The sequence below is a fragment of the Pyrgilauda ruficollis genome, unplaced genomic scaffold (assembly GCF_017590135.1).
Source record: "Pyrgilauda ruficollis isolate IOZ18807 unplaced genomic scaffold, ASM1759013v1 scaffold44, whole genome shotgun sequence".
Taxonomy (NCBI): Eukaryota; Metazoa; Chordata; class Aves; order Passeriformes; family Passeridae; genus Pyrgilauda; species Pyrgilauda ruficollis.
In genome coordinates this window covers 1592393-1615935 of record NW_024525934.1, presented here as the reverse complement: position 1 = coordinate 1615935, position 23543 = coordinate 1592393, and the positions used below count along the sequence as shown (strand labels likewise).

Here is a 23543-nt window from a genome sequence, read left to right as displayed (position 1 = left end):
CTTGTTCTGTCCTTAGGGCTTTCTCACCAGATAGCTGTGTGTTGTTCTAACCACATTAACCGGCTGATCTGCTTGGACTGAATTGCTAAAAGGCAAACTACACATTTATTTCAGGAGTTTTCTGAGAAAGGTATACCCAGCAAAGTTTCATCCAATGTTGTGAAGCTTTTCAGACCCCTGGCAGTCAAGGCCAACCACCCAATCCCAAATTTCTGAGTTTTCTGAGGTGGTCTGAGAGCAACAGTCCCCATGTTATGCTGCTTTGAGAAGACTACAGGGAGTGCAGGATTGACATTCTTAGGGTGCTGGTTGCAATGGTCTGAATTTGCCCAAGGTCTTTGTGAGGAAAATGAAAATTATCTGTCCTGGATATGAGCCATGGTAACTGGCTTTTGTTAGGTAGCCAACATGTTTTTAGATTGGCTGTACTGCCAAAACATTGACATGCCCAAAATATTCCCTTCTCCTGACTTCATCTATGTCTGCCAAAGAGATGCACTCTATATTCTCCAGCAGCTCTTCTGAATCTGGAGCAACCAAAAAGAGGGGGGCATCCAGGATTCTGACAAAAGCCAGAGACTGAGGGAAGTACATGGCTCACTGTGGGATAAGGTGGAGTGGAAGAAAGGTCCTATCCCATGGCATGTTTGCATGGATGTGGTAGCACTCATTAAAATTGGGCAGTTGCATAAAAGCAGGTAATAAAGAGTGCAGGAATATTTTTTTTCTTATTTCTTCGCAATTAAAAAAAAATACATTCACATTTAGATATTTTAGGGCTTTTGTGGCATTTTTTTGTTTCTTCCTGTGATACTTCATATGTCAGCTTTGTTTCTGGGCAGGAGAAGAGACCAACTCATGGAGACAGTTGTGTGTGTCTGTTTAGGAAAGTGTCTGTGTCTGTCTGTGTAGGAATATGACCAGTGCATGCTTTTGATTGCATTCTCTGGCTAACATAGAAATGCATCTATGTAATCTGCTTATAATAAAAAAAAAAAAAAAAAAAGAAAAAAAAAAATCTGCTTATAATAAAAATGGAAAGGTTAATTATTCTAGTGCCTGTGCAGATGTTATTGATAATGCCTTTTATGTGAAAGAACATGAACAAAGCAGACCTCTGACCTTCAAAGAGACAAAAGAAAGGAAAAAGCCTAATACTGTGCCAAATTTTAAAAAGAGAAATGTTTCAGGGAAAGAAAAGTAAAAAGTTTGAGAGTGCAGAGTAAAAAAAGCAAATATTAAACACTATGAAAGCAATTGTGTCATTACCACATTCATTAGAAAAAATCTATTTTGAGTATCCTTTGCAAAATATCAAATCTTCAAATCTCAGCAAAAAATGGGGCACATAAATTAGATCAGGAGGGTTGACTTACATTATATATTGCTTCAGTTAAGTCTTCAGATACTTGCATCCTCAGCCTACAGATACAGGGGCTCTAGAAGATAATGCTCTTCTATAGGATCAGAGGAGTAGAAACATTTAAACCAGATTGTGGCTAAACCCAATAATAAATATCCTGGGTTTGAAAAACTGTCATCCTGTTACATTTTGCCTTCTGATTCCTCCATTATTGTTGTGGTTTGTTTGTGGTGCTGCTTGGGGCAGCAACTTGAAGAAGGTTTTGAGTGAGAAGTGAACTTGGCAAGAGCTAGTGGTCTAGGAAGGGAGGGAGGGAGGGAGGGGGAAGGAAGGAAGGAAGTTGTTTTCTTGACATATGAGGCAAAATGTTCAGGAGTCTTTTGTGGAAAAAAGTAATTCTGGCAAGAGAATTCATTCTAGGTTCACAGAATTCTGTAAAAAAATCCAAATTGAGAATAACAGCAAAAGAAAAGAGAAATATTAAATTTTTCTGTAAGAAAAAAAAAAGTTTTGATTCTTCTACTTGAAATCACTTGTTCAGTCTAGAATTTTTTTTAAGACTAAAAATGTAAAGTGTTCAGATTGACAGGATTATTAAAAAGCTTTCTTCAACCTGAAATTACCCCTTCTATGAAATTACCATCAAATAATAATAAAAAAGTATAATTCACATGGGTTCATCCATCCACCTAACTGCCAAAAGAGCATCCTTTTTTCCACTTCCATTACTGCTTTTACTCTCTGTCATCTGATATTTATTATTATTTAATTGTGCTGCCATTCATCCAAGCTGGGGCTGAACTGTGCTAGTTGCTGCATCACTACGTAGCAAAACCTTTAAATTAACAGTTTCACTAAAGAAACCTTTTAGATTAGAGACATAAATAAAAAGGTTTTAATCGAATACTTATCCAGTGCAGTCAACCAGAAAAAAAAATGGTTGCCATGGCAGCTAGAATTTCCCTGTATAAATGTTAGGAGCTGCAATAGTTCACCGGTCAAGCAACAAAGTTAGGAACCCCTGCTTCTTCCATGTCAGTAGAAATGTATCATGGGTCTCTCTCTCTGACTTCTTTATTTGATCAGCTGACAACAAATTTAGGTGTGAATTTTTATGTTGGTAAAGTCTGCTATGGAATATAAACTTTCTGTTCCTCTGTATTGATCCTTTGTTGTCATTCATACAAATTATTCCACCCTAAGTGTATTTTGCAAATGAAGCTTTTAGCATCATGTCCCATTAGGGAGCTAAGGATGTGCTTAGCCTAAGCATTTTGCTTTATGGCTGTCATAGCTTTCAGCTAGAAGCAAAACTTCAAGCTTCTCTACTGGTTACTGTAAGGAAGCAGAGACCAAAATGCAGATTTGTCTCACCTTGGCATTTGTGGCATTGGACTGTATTATATCACCACTGCATTACTGTGTGATTTTTTTTCCCTTGTGGCAAAGACAATGAGAATTACAGTTCCGTGTTTCTTTTTTAAGGTTGCCACACCTTTATGGAGAAGTATGCTATCTCAAGTGGTGCCTAATTCACATAGGATGTCACCTATTTCACACAGAAGGGACAACATCACTTTATATCTCTGGACTCCCAGCAGCTTATATCTTTCTGAATAATTAAGGGCTGCAGGGATGTTTGGGGATGTCTCTCATATCTGGACTTACCTGAGGGGTTGTACAATGAATGGGAACAGGCTTTGGAGCCCACTTGGGGGCTCAGTAGGATGTTAGATGCATTTTGATTTCCAAAAGTCCTATTTAGCCCTATTTATTTGTTTGGATGCTGTCAATCTAATTTATGTGCAGATATGTCCAAGGAAACAGCCAGGTTTACTGAGTCACTCCTGCTGAACAGAAACTCTGCAGGAGGAAGTGGAGAGCACTTACCCAGTTCACCTACCCACAAATGTTCCAAAGCAGAACTTACTAATGCCATGGCTGTCTTACGCTGGGTGGGTCTTCTTCCTTCAAATAATGACCTTCCTATAAGGAAATATCATTCTTACAAAATTACTTAAGGAAAATATTTTTCAAAATTTGGCAGGCTAAATGATTAACTCAAACGGGTCATTATTTAAAGTGTAGAACAAAAGCTGGCAAAATTACTCTTATTCTTTTTCTGTGATAATGTAACTCCTGGGAATCCAGGTCCTGAAGCACAAGCTCTATGCCAATGCTGGACAATTAAAGAATGAAAGTGATTGTCAATCCCCAAAGGAGCTCAGTTTTAATATATGAAAACAGTGGTTTACCCAATCCTCTTGAAACTCTGTATTATAAAGGCTACCAGGTAGAAAAATGAGAAAAATTAGAGTTCACTGAGGTTTTTTTACTCTCCATTTTCCTCTGTTGAGAAGAGCAAGCAGGAAAAGCCATCAGCACAGGTGACACTGTTAGCAGCATGGCAGGATTGTGGAAAACTGATTCTTGTTGTGAAAGGATAATCATGGTGCTGCCTGCACTTAGGAGGGAAAAGCTTTTTGATATCCAGAGAGAGAGGAATGATACTTTTGTGCAACCCTTGGGTGGCTGGTCATCTCCTTTGAAGATGATCTGGAGAAGAAAGGAGCATACACAGTGGCACCAACTTTCTCTGTCAGGAGGGATGATGGTGTAATTTTGCTGCTGTGAAGCGTATTTTGAAGGGTATGAAATGCATTCATTTACAGAAACAGAATTACAGCTATGACTTCTGATACATCCTAAAGCTATTCCATGCATAGAGATATCACTTCATATACACTCACATTTATTCCACCTATTCCTGCCTGCCCCTGGTCACAACTGAGGAGACTTGTAAAGAAGTTTTCTCTCACTTTGGTCTGTTGTCAGGTGTGATGAATGCATTTGGCTTGTTGGACAAAGCAGCCATTCCACACTTAACCATCTGCTGGTCATCTTAGTACCTGACACAATCATCCTCCCTCCCTGTCTCCTTTTAATGGTTAATCTCCCCTCTCTCTTTTTCTATTATGCTTAGTTTTCCATCATTCTACCTCACTTTCCTTCCTTCTTGCTTTGGCCCCATCTTGGATCCACCTTGTCCTCAAGCCTTGGATAATACCTCCCTCCAGTCCTTCTTTTCTTCTTAATCTCTGTGGCTCATGTAGCAGTCCTTACTGCACTAGTTCTTACACTGACTTTTCTAACTTCATGGTTGTTTCTCCTCCTTGTGCTATTGTCTGGAACCACCCTCTTCTGAAAACATCTGCAGCCTTTTTACAACTCTCTGAGACAGAGTATAAAGGTTGAAAGGCCATCAGAGTGAATTTGCAGGCTAGAAATTCGATCAGGAAGCAGGTAGATGCTAACAAAGAAAAAGATTAAAATGTAACAAATGCAAATATGGCCACAGGATTCCCAGGAATGCTTTGCAGCTTCAAAGCAAGAGGAAAAAGTGGGTATGTATAGGTTTACATCTGGCCAGTTCAAGTCATGGCATGGGAGTGCTCCTGAATTTTTCACCAGTGCTAAAGATTTTGTGTATTTTGTGCAAACATAAGTAGCCCTTCCTCTTATCTCCCACAGAACAGGCAACTGTGTCTTAGTTTGGTGGTATGCATCTGAAGCCATGATACTATTCTTTCATTTTCACACTTACACACCTGCCTATTCCCTCGGGACTATACACACCCTTTGCACTTGGACATGAAGCCTTCAGCCCATAGGAAATACAATGAAGTGCAGATTACAGAGTGCACATCCCTGAGGTAACACGGAATACTGTAAACATGGCAGGTTTTTATTCTCTTCTATGTCTTCCATGAACTATTGTTGAATGCAAGATCTCAGTTCTTGCCCTCCAAGTGCACTGTTGCTTGTTCTCAGAGATCTAAATAAATGCCACAGCAACCAAGGTAAACATCTTCCCACGACAGAGGAAGTAGAATGTCCCTCTGTAACAGTAAGCCTTCCACTGTGGGAGACAAAATTTTCCACCTTGGTTTGTCTGAGGCTGAGAAACAAATATGGAATGGGAGCACTAAGGAAGACTCCATTGCCTTCTCCTCTAACAGCAATATATATTATGCCAACCTTTTTTTCTCTAACATAAACACAGCTGTGAGCATATTAGCTTGAAGCCGCACAAACCAAAACAGATTAAGAGCAAGAATAAACATGACATTTAACATGTTGCTAGAAGATACCTAGATGCAACAGTGATTAAGGTGTTGTAAGACTCTACACGCAGGAAAACATATACTTGGTGCCTGTGAGTCAGTATTTATAAGCATTTGAGTCACAGAAGCATTGAACCCTTTAGGCTGGCAAAGACCTTTAAGATTACTGAGTCCAGCTATTACCTAACACTGCCAAGGCCATCACGTCCCCAAGTGCCACGTCTACACGTCTTTTAAATACCTCCAGGCATGATGACTCAACCACTCCCCTGGGCAGCCTGTTCCAGTGTTCCATAATTCTTTTGGTAAAGAAATTTTTCCTAATATCCAAAATAAACCTCTCCTGGTGCAACATGAGGTTATTTCCTCTTGTCCTATCACTTGGGAGGAAAGACTGGCCTCCACCTTATTGCAGCCTTCTGTCAGGTAGTTGTGGAGAGCTATAAGGTCTCCCCTAAGCCTTCTTTTCTCCAGAGAAAACACTTCATAGTGTTTGGGCTTAAATTTACCAGATTAAGATTTTAGCACCAATTATTATATTAGAAATCTTGTAAAACTCTGACTCACAAAATATATTCCTGGTAGGTAGCCCACCTGTGCTTGAAATACCCCAAAGAAGTGTCAGGCTGCCAATAAATAATTAAGAACTAAGGGCCACGCCCAGCAGTGTGTGGATAGGAGTGAGGAGGCCAAGGATTTGTGGACAAAAAGACCTGCCTTTTGGGAGTTCTCTGTTGGCAGGTAAATGTTGTTCTGCTGACAGCTGTGCCCAGAAGTGTCAGAGAAACTTTTGTTACTTCTCAAACTGCTGGTGCCCCAGGGAAAGTGGGAACTCTAAGTGACCCAGCCAAAAAGTCAGGCCTTGGACCTACATGTGCTAGACCCTGGTGAAACAGCCAAGAGCTAAGGAAGGCCAAGTGATAACAGTGTTGACAGACTGTGTTGGTCAGAGCTGAGAGTAACTATGTTTGCAGTCATTTTACACGGTTTGTGTTCTGATTCGTTGGTCTACATTTGCTGGTAAGCACCTCACACCCAGGTCAGACGTGACCTGACATACATTGAAGATGTCTCTGCTGGCCTTAGATTATTTCTTTTAGAACAGAATTGCCTTTTCCCCTTTCCATGTGTCATCAGCTTTCCAGGAAAGTATTGAAAATCGAGTAAAGTATCCTCTCCTTTCTCAGCAGAAAAATAAAGAAAAAACTGCAAAATTTTTTAAATTATAATTGGAAGTTTTTTGGTTGTTTTTTTTTTAGGTTGTTTTTTTTTTGTTTGTTTGTTTGTTTGTTTGTTTGTTTGTTTTTAACTTTCCTGTCCTTAGCATTTTGTTAGCATGTCTGGTCATTTTCAATGCCTTCTGTTTCCAAAGCTAATGGTGTACACACATACAGACTTGCATTCCACTTTGCCTCGTAAGGTTCCTATTAAAGTTAGAAATCAAGTGTGCAGTGTGTTTTATTTCCTATTGAAACTTACATGATTTTATGATCTCTAAATATTATTCACTTAGCAGTATTGTAGCTTTTTTCCATCTACATCCTGGATGCTGGATGACATCAGGCTTTCGCTTAGTCCATTGGTGGCAGCAAATACTCCCAAGGCATCTCAGAAAAAGTGAAAAAACAGTTATCATATCTTTTAGGTTCATTCATATTTGAAGAAACTGTATAGACAGAGGATCTCTACTAACAACGTATGCAGTTACTATTGTGAGGTCAGAAGTCTTGCCTTATAACAAGAGAAGTTACTTTAACCATGTCCAAAATCCCATCATAGCTGGTAACCCCCAACAGGGAAAAAGCCACTCAATTTAATGGGAAGCCACTCAATTTAATAGGGAAAACTGTCACTCAATTTAAGTAAGGTTTTCTGTGACTCTGTGTTACAGAAAGAAAAAAGATCTATGCAGTAATTTATGACGTTTTTCTGTGTTGTCTTCTGTCTCCTTGCTATTGGCAAAAATAATTTTATTAAACTTCAGTCTGGCAATGACAAATGAAATACAATCAGGATCCAGATGATGACAGTGACGTTTCATTCTGAAAAGTGACCTACATGTCTATGCCTCTGGAGCTTGTAGCTTACTCATGTCATTGTTAGGAGAGAAAAGAATTCTTCTAGAAAGACACTTTTGTTTTGTTTGACCATCTGTAGAATGTCTTTTTTCTGATTTTGGCATGTAAGTAGAGTGGCTTCAAGAAAAAACAGAAATATCTGGGCTGTAATAGTGGAGCTGCTGACTGATTTGCTCTGTGGCTTATAAATTTGTGAGTGCTCACTATTTGCCTTTTCCTTCTTAAGACAAAGGAGAATACCCATGCTTCCACTTCTGACGTCTCTCCTCTCTCGTTTGCCTGTTTAGGTTAAGAACAAATGAAAGAGAACATGCAATGGAAAATGCATTTATATAAATAAATGTGGAAAAGGCAAAAGGATGTTGTAATCAAGAAAAGCATTGAAAGAAGCACAGATGTTACTCACTCAAGTCAAAGAATGTTATTTGCTGATAGTTGGTTACATGTCTTCATAGTCACTTTTGAAAATAGACCTTTCTTATGAAAGCCATTTGAATTCTATGTTTTACACATCTTCTGTGTCCCAAATTTTACTTTCAAAAATCAAGACAAAACTCTTAGGCATAAGATTCTCATCCACATAGCAAGAGCACAGTATCGCTGGAATTGGACTGAACTGAAATGAACCATTCACCTCCAGGGTGAGAGGAGGTTTTAAAAAGGAGTTTTTCCCTCCATTTTCTGGACGTCATGGTAAAACCCTGGCAATCTTGCCCAGCCAAGTGAGTCCACAGACACCGGCATTCACAGGAAGCACAGAAGTCAGAAGGTCAGCCAATCCACTCCCTAGTCTCAGACCAGGTTGCCTATGCTGAGCAAACAACATGACAGATATTACAGAATCATTGAATCATAGAATACCTCAAGTTGGAAGGAACCCACAAGATAATTGAGTCCAACTCCCTGCTCCTTGCAGAAGCAATCTCGTTTTTAAAAGTCAAGGATGGGAAGTCTTCATTTCCCTAGGCCATCAGTCACAGTCTGCACAATAATTGCAGCAGGTTGATTTTTGTTTGCTGACTCACCTTTGCCCTGGAACTACTTGAATTTAATTTTTTTGTTACTGTAATTCACTGTTGCTTGGGGATTATCCCTGGCTGTATGCATTAGTATTAAGTTAGAAAACCAAGAGATCAGGATAGGCAGGAGGCAAATAAAGGGCAAGATTTGCTGTAACATATAATAGAGAATGTAAAGAAAGACTTTAGTCTTCAGAAACTGTATTATCAATATTATAAATGTGGTTCAAAAATAGGAGACTTGAAAATATAATGAATAGAAGCAGAAAGATTAATGTCTGTTACCAGGTGAGAGTAGAACAGTGAAATGAGCTTTTAGCTGCTAATGGAGAAGAGAGGGCTATGTAGCCCAGGATAGCAATATTGTAAACATGTAAGACTGTGTTTTCACTAATAGCACAGGGAGCTGCTGCTGAACGCCTGCTGCAGCCTCATCCAAATCATCCTACAAAAATATCAGTCTCTAAGTGCATGAAGTACAAGAGATGAAATTGTTAGGGGCAACTGAACAGCTAGTCACTGAGTTAGTTTTAACTTTAGTACAACCTTTTCTGGTACTTTTCTACTGCATTAAGTGTTCAATTTAATAGAAAGTAACTGGTTTGAATCTTATCTTAACAGATAATCAATATAAACTATTTGCTATAGAGAAATTATTTTAACTCAGTTTTGTGTAAGGCAAATAAGTATATTTGCAACTACAATAATCTATAAGAAATCAGAGACATCACCATGGGATAAGCAGGTAAAGCACCATTAAAAGAAGGCTGAAAACTTCTAGAGTGGTAACTTGTGTCTGCATGGAATATCCTACTGTGTCTAAAAGGTAAATGGGCACCTATGTGTAGGCACCTGATTTGCACCATAATTTAAGGAGAATGGATTAGCCCAATTAACACAAACTGGCATGTAGAAGATTGATACAGGGATGTAGAAGAAGATATAGGGAAAAAAAATGGCTAGTGGGGTAACAAGAAGAAATAAGAAAGGCATCCAAGGAAGACTGTTGACATTACATGCTGATGATCAGGCTGAAATAGAATTACAGCCTGGTTCTGCAGCACTGCCATTTCCGCTCTGCAGCTGAAAGAAAACAGGCCAATATGTCTGTACTGCAGAAGGACAAGCACAATTCCCCAGTGGATACATCAGCCAGATGATGAGTCAGGCCACTGGGTAGTGACAAGCTGGGCTGCCAGCCAGCGGGACAGCCTGCTTTCCTGCCAGCAGCGTGGTGGGATACCACACTGCCTGTTTGGGCTGTCAGGCAGGCATACGGTCTGCCTTTCTGCCTGGCTTCAGTCAAAAACATTAAACTCAAACAATGCACGGCGGCAAAGCCTTCTCATTCTGCTATCATAGCTTGCCTTTGGAACACTAATCCCTCCAACATCTTTCAAACAGCTTTGAATTTGATTTTGTCCCTAATACTGCCTCAGAAATACCACACAGTGCCCAGCAAATCTTTTATACATATTTCAAACACACTCATCCACAACTTCTTGGTTTTCTAGGTGCTCATCTCAAGGCCCTGGGGTATGATAAGGAAAAACTCTTCAGCCCTGAAATCAATGGCTGCTTGCTTAAAAGGGAAAGGTTACAGTGCTACATCCTCCAAAAGATGAAGCTTTAGGTTCTTTTTGCATAACAGGGATCAGTGCCTACATTTCACCTCAAGATCCATGTTTTATTTGCCATCTGGATATCAGTGGAAACTGCCCAGTAATCTTCTAAGGGTTTTGAGAGAAGTGGATGTCTATGAACTCCCTAAAGGCAAGTGCCCTAAAAATGCAGATGGAGAAACTTATTAGGCTGACTGTATCCAAAGTGAAAAGACAGTAAAGAAGGCATAAGGCCACACATGATAAAATGCTTACTTAGAGACTACTGTCTTTCTTGTGCACTGAATAAATAGTGAATCTCATGTGTTTGCACATTTGTGACATCCCCTGTGATCTGAATTTATTTCCCCAGAACAATGTATATGCACGACAAGTTTAACTCAGTTGTCACTGCCTTAATTTGGCTATTGCCCTATTTGAATAGTTGGCTTTGCTAGATCATTATCCATATGACTATGATAATTTAGATTTACTAAGTCACACTTTTTATTAGTTTGTTACATATCTTGTTCTCTCCATGTGAAAATAGCGTTGCCATAGCAAAATGTTCATTGCATAAATTGGCAGTTTCTTTTTCTGACTCCTGAAATAGAAAGAAGATTATTAAATTCATTACTGTGCTCTTTTCCCTTCCCATTCCTCTCCATTGGTGACCACTTCTTTGCCCAATTGTTTCACACTTTTTTATTACTGCATTAGCTTCTAATTGCACACTCAGCAGCTAGAATTACAGGTTAATCTGGCATTCAGGATTTATTTTATTAAATGTTTTTTTTCCCTTTCCGTTTTAGTTTTTTCTTCTCCAAAACTTATTTGGAAATGTTTTGTTTTGGACTTAGGAGTAAACACTAATATGTATTTCAAAATTAAGTGGTGTCAGCATTCATCAGTCATAATAATGGCAAATTAAAAATTTATTTCTTGAGGACTGCTTTTTGTCCTTTTCCCATCATCAAAATAATACTGAAAAAAACCCCCATTATTTTAATATTTTGCTTTAATACTTTTACCTGCATTCTGGAAATAAATTACTTGTTCATGAATAGTCTACTACTTCCTTCCCCAAACTAAGAAATGTTTGGATAAACTTTCATTGCACAACTACTTCACAAAGCTGAAGTCAGCTTACATTTACATTTTCCTTTCTCCCTCTCCGTGACCCAATCTTTATTGACATTTTGGGACTTGCACTATGCTGTCATACCTTTTAATTCACCCATGAGTATCTAGTTAGACAAATTTGTCTCACAGAAATCTAAACCTGTCAAATTTTGATGATGGGCAGAGCTTTTCTTCACAAATTTTGGGAGGTTCTTTAAATTTATTATCCAGGTTCTGGAATAGATAGGGACTATTTTGCTAAAGCCTGCCCTTTCAAACCATTGCATTCTTTCCACAAGTTTTTTTCCCTTGTTTTTATCTGGGAGGATCTAGAGAAAGCTGTTGACATGTGTACTACTTATTGTTTATGAAATTCTGTGGCACACCATTTATGCACAAGCATAAATCCAGCCCCACCACTGCTCACTGACATCAAGCTCAAGCTGGATTTGTCTGGCATACGGTTATGACATTCCTTCAAGCATGAACTGATGCTATTTATTCAATAATGTAGTGTAGCCCCAACCCTCTTTTATCCCAACAACATGTCAACTCTGATGTGTATAATTAAAGTTAGATGCCACCCCTGTCAATAGTTTCACTGTCAATACATTTAAGCAGGAAGAAATAGGGTTGGTTGCTCCTGGGGACATGAAATGAATACACAAAACATAAGAATGGTGTTTGTTTTGTGGCTGGCTCAGAGTGGGAAGGAGTCTAGGAGATCAGGGTTGTGATTAGTTGCTCAAAATCTAGTTGGAAGTCAGTAACTAGTGGTGTACATCAGGTGTTAACATTAGGTCCAAAACTATCTGGCATCTTCATAAATGATTTGCAGGAAACAGAGGGCTGCCTCAACAAGTTTACTGATGATCACAGAATCACAGATCCATTAAGCTGGAAAAGATCTCCGAGATCACTGAGTCCAACCTATGACCTAACACCTCTGGCCTTGTCAACTAGACGTGGCATCAAGTGCCACATCCAGGCTTTCCTTAAAGACCACCAGGGACGGTGACACATAACTGGGAGGAGTGGCTGATCAGTGACAGGTAACACTCCACAGACTTGTGCTGCCATCCAGAGGGACCTTAACAGGCTGGAGAAATGGGCTGACAGGAACCTCATGAAGTTCGAAAAATGGAAGAGCAAAGTCCTGCACCCAGGGAGAAACAATCCCAGGCATCAGTATGGGCTGGGGACCATCCCAGCTTGGGGTCCAGGTGGACATCAAGTTGAACATAAGCCAGCAATGTGTCCTTGTGGCAAAGAAGACTAATGATATGCTAGGATGCATTAGAATGAGTGCTTACCAGCAGGTCAAGGGAGGTGATCTTTCCTCTCTACTCAGAAGTGAGGTCACCCCTGGTGTCCTGCATTCAGGTCCAAGAGGGACATGGACGTACTGGATAGACTGCAGTGAAAGGTCACAAGGATGATGAAGGGATTCTAGTTACCTTTCCTACGAGGAAAGAGAGCTGTTCAGGCTGAGAGGAACTGGGGAAAACCAGGCTGTTCAGCTTGGAGAAGACAAGGCTCAGAGGGGTCTCATTAGTGTGTCACTGATGAAAAGAGGACAGAGCCAGGTTCTGCTCTGTAGTGCCCAGTGACAGGACCAGAAGCAGTGGGCACAAGCTGAAACACAGAGGGTTCCATCTGAACACCAGGGAACACTTCTTCATTGTGGGGGTGACTGAGCACTAGCATAGGCTGCCCAGAGAGGCTGTGGAGTCTCTGTCCTTGGAGATACTCAGAAGGTGCCTGGACATGGCACTTAAGCAGCAGGGGTTGGACCAGCTGACCTCCAGAGGTCTAAGCTTGCAACTTCAGCCATCCTGGATTTCAGAGACTGCAGAGAAATAACAGCATGGCAGGGAATCATTCTGCCCCAGAGATTAACAGTTCTTTGGTTACTTCAGGTACATGTCCTGCATTTTCTGCTTTCCTTTCAGTTTTTGCTACCCCTTTTCATCAGGGTCCCTCTGGCAGGCCATGACTGGAGAGGAGTTTGGTGATCACTTGCTCAGCCTTTGAGGACTGCCAATTTCAGTGATGCACCAGGTCCTGAAATTAATTAGCTCCTTTATTATGTATCGCCAACCCCTCCTAGACATTGTTCCTTTGGCTTGGTTTTCGATTTCTGATAGAAGAATATGCAACATCTGGGAAGCACCGCTGATAGCAATCGCTTCTGATGGCGTTTGGTCCCGCTATGCATGACTCGAGACGGATTTTTCTGTCCAAAAAAGCCGGGCAGTCAGCCCTGGGTGCTACGTGCACCGAGGAGATGCTTTCCATCAGCAAGGGGCACACACACAGGCGCGAAACCGGGGCGAGCGGAGCAGAGCACCCCGGCGGAGGCTCGGCCCGCCCTGAGCAGCCGCGGCGGAGCGGCTCCCGGCGCTGCCGGCACCACCGCCGGCTCCGCGGGGAAGCCGGGCCGGCAGGAGGCGTCTTGCGGCGGCCGGCAGGAGGAGGAGGAGGAAGAGGAGGAGGAGGAGGGCCGAGGCGGGGGTGCCGGCTCTCCCGGAAACAGCGCCGGCCGGCGGCAGAGCGGCGGTGGCTGCCGGCGCTGGGAGGTCGCTCATGGTCCTGCGCCCTCGCCGCACGCCGGGCGGGTCGGGCGGCGTGGCGGGCGGCATGGAGCCGGTACCCCGCGAGGAGAAGCCGAACCCGCTGCAGGATGCCAACCTCTGCTCCCGGCTCTTTTTCTGGTGAGCGCCCGGGCAGGGCAGGGGGAAGGGCAGCGCCGGAGGCACGGCGCCGGGCTGCCCGCCGGCGAGGAAGGCGCCGGGCACAGCGCCGCTGGCTTCACCTCGCCCGGCCGCTCAGGAGTGCCGAGCACCGGCTAAAGGTGGCCGGCTCGCCCTTGAGCGCGGCTCCCGGAGCGTCCGGGCGCCCCGGCGGGGTCGGGAGGCAGCGAGCGGGGAAGGGAAGCGGCGGCCGGCGCTGCCCCGCTGCGCCGTCGGCTGCCGGCGGTGACTGTGCAGGCGCGGCTCGGGCGCGACCTGCCGCCCGCCCCCGCGGGCCCGGCTGTCAGCGCCGCCGGCGGGGCAGCCCCGGCTCGCAGGTGGGCTGAGGTCTCCTGAGGTGAAGCCGGCAGCCCGCGATAATCCCCGGCTGCGGTCTGGGGACGGCGCAGCCGGGGGCCTGCCTGTCTCGGGCACGGCAGCGCTGAGCCGGGCGGGCGGCGCCGAGCGCGGCCCCCCCGAGCACGTGTTTGGTTTCCTCGGTAGCTGCGGGAGGACGGGGGCGACTTCTGCTTCCTGGCCCGGGTAGCCATGCCCGGGACTGGGTGCAGGGCTGCTCCCAGGCATTGTTCTGCTTCCCCGTTTGAATAACGGGTCGCGGGCAGGGATTGCTCATCCCGGCGAGGCGTGCGGCTTTGCCCTCCAGCAGTGAGGTGCTTTCTGACCCGCGGGAATAGAGCTCCCCGCCCTAAGGGATGGCTGGGCGGCATCCTGGCTGCTCTCACACACACATCTGCTGCCTCCGCTCCGCACGGGCTTGGGGTCTCGCAGAGCGAAGGCTGGCCGTGTTGCCAAAAACTTTACGGGGTCCCATGGCTACCAGCCCAGAGCTAGAGCTTGGTCTCTTACTAGTGGGGACCTCGGCGTGGATATATAGCTGTACTCAAAGAGGTGAGGAATTGCAGCTCAACATTTTAGTTGCTGTGAACTGTAGTAGGAAAACATGTGCGAAGTAAAACGGGAGAGTACCAAGCGTCTTTGTCCTAGCAGATCCCGTTTGGAAGAGCACTTCCAGAGAAAGCTGTTATCCTGCTTCACCTGCTGCAGCCTGGACCAGGGTGCACATGTTGTGTGGTGGAGGAGGGGGAAGGAAGGGAGGGCATGGCAGGTGAAGCTCGTTTTTTGGAAGCCTCTGAAACACAAATAAAAAACTCTTTGATTCTATAAGCAGCTCTGAGCAGGTGCAGAAGTCCCCTTTGGAAGGTAAGGGGATTTTAAAAACCCTGACAAGTTTTAATTAAACATGTTTTTCAGTCAGGGATATGTCCTCAGAGATACTATGTGCAAAAACAAAGAGAATAAATAAGTTATAATAAAAAGGCAGCTTGTATGCTTGTGCAGAACTGCCTGTGTTCAGCATTTTGACTTTTACTTTAATACTAGGGATGCCTATGTTGGAAACAGCTTTGTTGTGAAATCCAAGCAGAATGGGATGAACCTAAGTTGGCCATATAGCATTCCAGGACTGCTTCTGGTCTGTTCTCTTTCCCTTGCTGGAATCTTGTGGTGTTACTGGTAGTTCTGCCAAAACCAATTCAGCTAGATGTGAAAAAAAAGCATGCAGTGCTCATAGCCAGCTTTCTGACTGCTTGTATCATTCTTTTTTTAGGCCTTCTGTATCACTCTGCAGGTATTGCAGAGAAGCGCTCAATAGCAACAGTGAAGTACCTTAAATTTCCCTACTTTTAGGCAAGCACTTGAAAGGCTCCTTTTGCCCCAGGGGTGTTTTTGGGTTCTTACTTTGCAAAGAGAAAGATATGTGGAAGGCTGGGCTTGGGGGATGACAGGTCTGCTCAAAGTCCAGAGATCAACTGGAACTGGAGACTTCACAGTCAGATGCTGGTGTACAACCATAAGGTTTCTGCTTTGGAAAAGGGTTTAGTGGAGCATGTAAAGCTTTAGAATTTGCCCAGTGTCCTATTTCTCAGGCTTTCATAACAGTGTAATTCACAGCAGTGAAAATAGCCTTCTAAAGTCTTGTCACTTACCTGTGGTGCGTGTGATCACAACTAACATCAGTATATTAGTGTTTTGTGGGTGTAAATTTCAGCTGAAATGGTACCTTCACTGTTCTCCACTGTTCAGCCTGGAGAAGAAAAGGCTCAAAATTGAGCCTTGTGGGTAAAATTGAATAAGCAGGGGCTGTCAGTTTTCTGCAGGTTAATACAGTTTTGCATAAAATCCAGGAAGTCTTAAAACACCCTCTCATTTAGCTGTAAAGCTAACTTTAAGGGTAACTCTTAGAATTACTCTCCCTTTCTACAACAAGTGTAGCATCTCCCAGCTGTGTGAGTAGTGCTTCATTTTAGCTGATGTCTCACACAGGACATTGTGAGATGTTTTCACGTGGAGAACTGGGAGAACAGTGCCTGAGGAAGGCCATCCTGGGTGTAGTAGCAGCTACCACCCTGTGGTTGTGTGCCTGCTCTGCTCTCCACGTTCCAGATATTGGCTGCTTGTTCTCAATGAGGATAAAAATACGACATTGCAAGCAGCTGGGCAAAGGTCCTTCTTATTTTTATTTTGTTTATATTTTTCTCCAAAAGTGCAATTTTGCCATTGTGAGGAACCACCCTCCCATTTGTTGCCAGTGGTGAAGAATAAAAGCTTACGTTATTGCCTGGTGCAAAGAGGATTGACTCCTGGGAGAAAAAAAGTCATGTTTTCATTGAGTTATAAATCTCAGGTAATGAGTGTGTAGGCTGAAGAGACATTCTTCTTCCATTGTTTGAAGCTTGTCTTCTTGATTTTGGGTTGTGACTTTAGCAAGTATGAGCTTGATGAACGTTAAACGCTCCAGCAGTATGTTCATGGGAAAGAGGAGCATCTGAATTGTGTGTTAATATTGTTACTTTTCCAATGCATCCCTTGTGTAATGTTACAAGAATGAAAACTATTTATGACAGAAGTGTGAAGATCAGGGCAGTTGCAAAATATTCTTGTTTTCTGTGTCTTTCACTGAATTAGCTATATTAACAGAGGTTTATCAAAGCCCAAATTGGCCTTCTGGATGTTTCAGATATTATTGTGTCCTCTGACTTTCAAGAGTCATAATTTCCATGCCCACCAAACTTTTTAAAGCCCTGGCTGGTATTTCAGTTATAGTTTGGAGTGCTTGTATTTCTGATTTACTTAATTTATGTTGTTAGGTTGTTGGTTTTTTTTTATTGCTGGCTCAGTTTGCTGGTGAGAATGAGGACTCTGAAGGATGGATAGGAAGGTTTGCTTTCTTTTTAAAGTTTGTCCCAGGAAGAGAGAATTCAGCCGTGCTTTTCATGTTTAAACAGCTATTCAGTTGTAGAAAGCTTAGGAATTGAAAAAGCCTTATAGGCCCCCATGCAGTTGAAAATAGCACTTTTTCTGCATCCTCTTATTCTGATGTGGGTGGTGGGGATTATTAAACTAGTAATTTAAGAGAGTAAGAATATTTCTCATTTCTGGCTATTAACCCATCTTTGATCTTGCATGTTCATTAAGTAGGAAGCATATCTTTATTTGCTCAGAGCACTTGTTCCCTTGAGTTACTAAATATGTTTTTTCCTATATAGCAATTGAATTTTTATGTATTCTGCTGTTTGGACGTCAGATCCACTTTAGTGGAAAGTTGCCAAATGTAGGGTATGATTAATTTTTTGAAAGACTCGATAACTTTTACGCTGTTAACAATATGAGAAGGAGGGCAAGCTGGAACACTCTAGAAAGAGTATCCAGCATTTTTGTGCAGAGAAGTAAAAGAAATTAAGGTTCTTCTAGATTTCATACAAATTTTTAACTTCATTTTAATAATAACAGTAATTACTTATCTGTCACAGACTCACCATGACTGTGACAAGTCTTTGGGTGTTCTGGAACACTGAACACTGTCATCATCCTCAGGCTAGATGCCTTTTCACATCATGACCTGACATGCAGCAATTGCCATTACAATAACAGCATTAACACGTGATCTGAAAACTTGCAGCAAGGCATCTTCAGAGTTGTTACTCCAAGGAATAAGTCAGTGATTGGTTTAGCATTACCTGTTAGTGTCTGGCAGGATTGTTTTTATTTACTACCTGTGTGCTTTGGGGAGAATGACAAAACCACTGTCTTCTTCATGGATCTGATGTGAAGTGCAGTGGGAGAGGAGAGTAAAAAACAATCTTCATTTTTGGGTTTAAGTGTAGACATGTAAGTCCCAGGATTCTGAGTGAGGGCAATATGTAGGTGCTTGCCTGACCAAATGTCCTCATGTCACAGATTTCTCTTGTAGCAGTGTAAATAGCTACACACCTTATTTAACTTCTCCTCCTCTCTCACCCTGTGGCTTAGATTCGGAAAGGCCACTGACTGATTTCACTAGATTTCTCAGGCAGCCTAAGTATTGCCTGCTTATCTGTCTTCAAGTGTTTCTTGCCTTGCATTGAAAGAAGTTATGGAAAGAATTCATCATTGTTTTTGGATATTTCAACTGGGCTCCAGTAGTGCCACCAATAAAATTGGTTTGTGTTCTTTACTGTGTCAACGAACAGATTTGGCTATGATGATTTTTACATCTACTTAACATGAAATATCAGGCTTTGTGACTTGCCTGGGATCTTGCCTGATACTTAGTGAATTCCCATGGTCAATGCCTGAAATTGCATGGTAATGCCACTTTATAAAGACCTCTGAGGTAGCTTAGTTCATTATTGACTTACTGGTGCAGGACAGTTGTGGTACTGTAAGAAACTCTGAAGAAATATGTAAGCATTTTCAGTATAGATAAACAGAAGGCACATTTTCTGTACCCTGAGATGGGAATCACACTTGCTTCTCTTTTTCTCCTGGATGAAAAAAGACTGAAGATCATACATACAACTTTTTTGAAAGATAATGCCTTGTTTGTTCATTTATCGGATATTTAATGTCCTGTTGTCAAATTTGAATCATTTGTTCTCCTGAGCTACTGGATTAATTTTTAAGTTTTGCATGTTTATTTGCAAGATGTCTGTATTATGCAAAAGAAAATACTTGAAAATTGTTGTTTATGAGGTAGTAATGTTAAAATATGTGGATAAAGAGTGCTAAATAGATTATATGGATTACAGCAAGTGTGTATAAACTGTTGAAGTGTTAGCATTTGCTATCTACTGTCAATATCTGTGCTTAGATATGCAGTTAGATGAACTATTACAAGTATAATGAAACACAGACTCTTTGCCTTTGGAATGCTTATGTAAAGCCTGCTGTATAATTTATGAGAGAAAATGTCTTCTAATTCCTGCAAAACTTCAAAACTAAGATTATGTCAGGGTGCTGGTTTTGTCTTCTTTTCCAAACATAATTTCCCTATCCTGCTTCTAGAAAACTAGGCTGTATACAGAGTGGAGGAGGGAGATAACCCAGTCAGATTTTGGGAGTGGAAGGTTGAAAAGACCAGTCATCTATTTGAGGTTATTTGTTTTGTATCCCTGGCACTGTACCACTTGTAATAACAGTGGGAACTCAGAGGGCATTTTAATTCTCCCTGTTTCCCTTGCCTGTCAGAAAGGATGTTAATACAGAAATTCCCACTATTAGATCCTTCTTTAATGAGTAACTACTGAAGTTTATTTTTATAAGTCACAATCTTCAGACCTTTACGTCAAATCTTTGGTACTTTGGTATTTTTCTTGGTCTGTGGTTGCTGGGTTTGGAATTGATATTTTAATGATAGTCTTTGAAATGCCACAGGTACAGATGATGCCGCTCCTCTCTCCCCTTCTTCTAGGCCTGCAGAAAATGTTAGTTTGCAGTATGCTTCCCTCTTCTTCTTGCCATGTCTGTGCTTCTTCTTGCTGTCTGAAATACCAGGAAGTATGCTAGATTAATAAAGTAATTCTGTACCTGGTTGATAAACAGTATGAAAACAGCCTGCAATGAATGCAGTCAAATACCAGTTGTGTTACTGTCAGCATCAGAAAATGGGTGTTCAGCAGCTTAGCTGCTCACACTGGGCTGTGGAAAAAGCAGCAGCTTGGAAGATGAGATGGAGCTGGGTATCAAAGGTTAATACAGTTGGTATTGAAACTGGAAGCCTGAAGGGCGTTTTTGAGTTAATATGGCTTTGAAGTAATTTCATTGTATTCCTATTTTTTCCTTCTGTAAGCAATGAGAAAAGCTGCTCTTTAATCCACATTAAGCTGGGGAGGGAAGTTGCAACCAAAACACAGTTAGAAAGCATCTGAAGAAATATACCAGACTTACTGTGCTTACTTTATTACTTGTGGATGACTGCCTTCATAAAGAGAAGTGGGAGAAAGCAACTTACTAATGAGAATGGATGAACATGTGAAATGGAGAGCTTTAAAAAAAAATCACGTGGTGACTACAAACTATTGCTAGGGTATTTATGAATTCTTGCAAAATGACTCTGTGCGTGTGTCCTTCCTTCTGTACATCCAGAAAGCCAGCAGTGATCCTCTGGACTGAGAGCAGGCACAGCAGTGCTGAATTGCACTGCTGGTGTCCAGTGTCAGATCACAAAGGTGGGTAAGGACCGGTGCAGGGAGGCAGGCACACTCCTGGGGTGAACCAGGGAGAATAAGCAACGTGCATTATTATCCAAATAGCCTGTGAAGAAACCCCATTTATTTTATCAAAAAAGCCATCTCCAAAGTAGGTGATTAAAGAGAAAAAAAAAAAAAAGTGTTACTTTGCAGCTTAGTTGTTGAAGTAGTGCTTCCAAGTGCTCAAGGGAGGCAAAATCCTAGTGTTACAGAAGAATGTGAGTAAACAAAGACTCTCCTGTGCAACTGTTGAAAAATAACTGGACATTGAGTGTAAACAGGTGATGCTTGCAATGTAATGCACAAATAAGCTGAAGAGGAATGGGGAAAATGCAGTTTGTAAACCACCTCTTTATGGAATTAGTTGCTGAGAGCATACCAGATGTGGGTTTGACTGGGCACTGTAAAACTAACCAGAAATTCAACTTCTGCTTATTATTACAAATAAAGAAAATATTTTCCTAATCAGGCAAGCAGTTTGGGTAGTCTGATTTTTCTGACTTGTCCTGTGATAAAGCAGGAGCTCTTGTGAAACTGGTGAGAAAGAAATTTTGCATTTGTGCAAAGGAACGTACTGTAATATGCAAGTGACAGACTGTGGGATGATTGTTGTGGGGCTGGTCAAGGCAATTGAGACTTGTGGGTGCGCCCAGGGCCCTTACAGACACATCCTTTGATATTAGGACGTTTTTTATTTGTCTCAGCTTGGTAATGTAATTGCAAATGCTTCTTGGCTGATGTTTTTTGACAGACTTTATCAGTTTATAAAGAACTTGCAGTGTATGCTTGGGTTTCTAGAAAGCTCTGCAAGCCTGCTCTGCAGTGTGAGAATAGTACTTTTTTGTAGCAGGACATGATACAAGCCCAGACGTACAGCAGGTCCCATTCCCTGTGTTAATGAACCATTTGAGCTGGACACTGCTATTAGTTTCATATACCTACCTGTCATGTATTTCTTCCTTGGCTGATAGGAAATTATTTCGGGATTATAGGAAATCTAATTTACAAACTTTCTTTTTTAGGAAATTTTATTTCATGTATGAGGCAGAATAGCATGACTAGCCTTAATGATGCTGCCTTTTGGATAGCAGGGCCTGTTTCTCTTTCATGCTGTCTTTGAAGAAGGGGATAATTTCTCTTAGGAGGGTAAGCAAACACTGTCTTAGCTTTTTCTGTAATCTTAGAGGCTTTCCAGTATCTTGGTGGAGTTGCTGTCATAACAATTGGTAAAAATTGGACTTTTCCCGAGCAACCAAGTAAATTGTGGCTGGTTGACTGTGTTGTAATCTTAAAGGGTGTGTAATGTCAGGGCCCAGGAGTAGGGAAATGCAGGAAGTGAATGTTTATATTGTGGTCTTTGTGTATCTTCTGGTTCAGAAATGAATCACTTTCTTTTTTTATCAGTGCCCAGGATACTGCAGCAGAGGTGAAAAGCCTTTTGGGGTCAGAACAGTGATTTACTGTTTCGCAGCTGGCTCTCTCTGGGTTTGCACCAGGTTATAGAGTGATTTTTTAATTTATTTTTTTAATCTTTATTCCAAGTGACATCAGTATTCTGGCAGTACCAGGGACTTAGTCTGGGCATGTTTCCAGACTGATGTCTTTGATCAGCTAATCGTTTTGATAGAACAGAGGCATTCCCAGCAGAACACAAGGTACTCAGGATTCTTACAGATATTCACATTTTTATGTGTAGGTCATGCTAGGAAGAATTTGGGCTAAGATCTTTGAAAGGCATCTTGTGAACCTTGTGTTCTGAAAGAGTAACTAAAATGAAACAATGTGTAGGAAAAAATTTTTCAAAATTCCTAGTGAACAGGAAGGTAGCTGGGAAAAGTAAAGACAGTTACTAAGGAGTCCTGTTTTTGTTGAAGTTGAATAACTTCTTGAGAAAGAAATACAGAAAAGCAATGTGAGTCTTACCTCCCCAGCATGTTGTTCCTCACTTTCTTCCAGTAAAATAGATTAGTGTTGAGCCCATCATTGGGGTGAGAGGAGGGCTTTGCATGTCTGTCTATATATTTACTCAATTTCTTTAATTTAGGTTATTATTTAGCTTTCTTATTAAATAATAATGCAATTTGCACATGTTCTGTTTTCATAACAAATGCTGATTTTTTTGTGAGCTGTTTTTAATACTCTTTGAAGAGATCCGTGCTAACTGATCTCATTCTGACAAAAGACAGACCACTCTACTGAGATGTCTTCCTTTATGGCTATGTTGGGGTTTCATGGACGTTCTTTATGTAGGCCTTGGCTTTATTTGTCAGCCTCCTCTAGCAGCCCTCTGACAGCTCTCTGATTTAACTGAGCCTTCAGGCAAGAGAAGGGCTTGGATGGTTTTTGTGTGTTGCAGATGTGTGACTTGAGTAACAGCGGGCTGTGTGGTTGGTCTCAGTTCTGCTGTGAGTGCAGTGAATTCCACAGGGCATAGTCTGCTTGTGGCATTCAGGTGAAAACTTTTACTTTAATGACTGAATAGGAGCATGTGCTAACTCTTCTGTCTGGAAGTAGCCCTTCCAGCATAAAGTTCAGGATGCATCAGTGAAATTGTGATGCTCAAACTCTTCTTGCTGTACTTAGGGTTTGCAGAAGACCTCATTCTTGGGATAAAAGCCCTTCGAGGACTAACCATCGTTTGAAAAGAAAAATGTTTAACCTTCTTCTAAAGGTCTTAAAGTATACTCTGTTAATACAACATACTGTTCAAAGCTTTTTTACTCCTGAGATCTCCATAGCAGTAGCTCTTAAAGAGGCATGTTTTGTGGGACACTAGTCAGAAAGGTCAACAATGGATGATTTTTAAAACTTTTTGTACAATTTTTTCCCTAACCTTACAGAAATGTGGACTTGTGCTGGGTCTTTGCCATATTGTCCATTGTAATAAATGATTCACAAAATGAATTGCAACAGTTTTATGCTTACTCTGGATTGGTTTTCCTTGCATTCTTTCATGTTAACATAGGTTTTAGTGCAG

General features: G+C 41.8%; 1 protein-coding gene across 3 annotated transcripts in view; it reads left to right on the top strand.

Annotated features, from left to right (window-relative positions):
- Positions 1-13831: 13831 nt before the first annotated feature.
- ABCC4 (ATP binding cassette subfamily C member 4) overlaps positions 13832-23543 on the top strand; it is a 141970-nt gene continuing 132258 nt past the window's right edge. For all 3 annotated transcript variants that reach the window (XM_041478286.1, XM_041478285.1, XM_041478287.1), the window contains exon 1: positions 13832-14021. In XM_041478286.1, the coding sequence (XP_041334220.1) occupies positions 13894-14021 (128 nt within the window). In that variant the 5' untranslated portion in view covers positions 13832-13893. The remainder of the gene's footprint in view (positions 14022-23543) is intronic.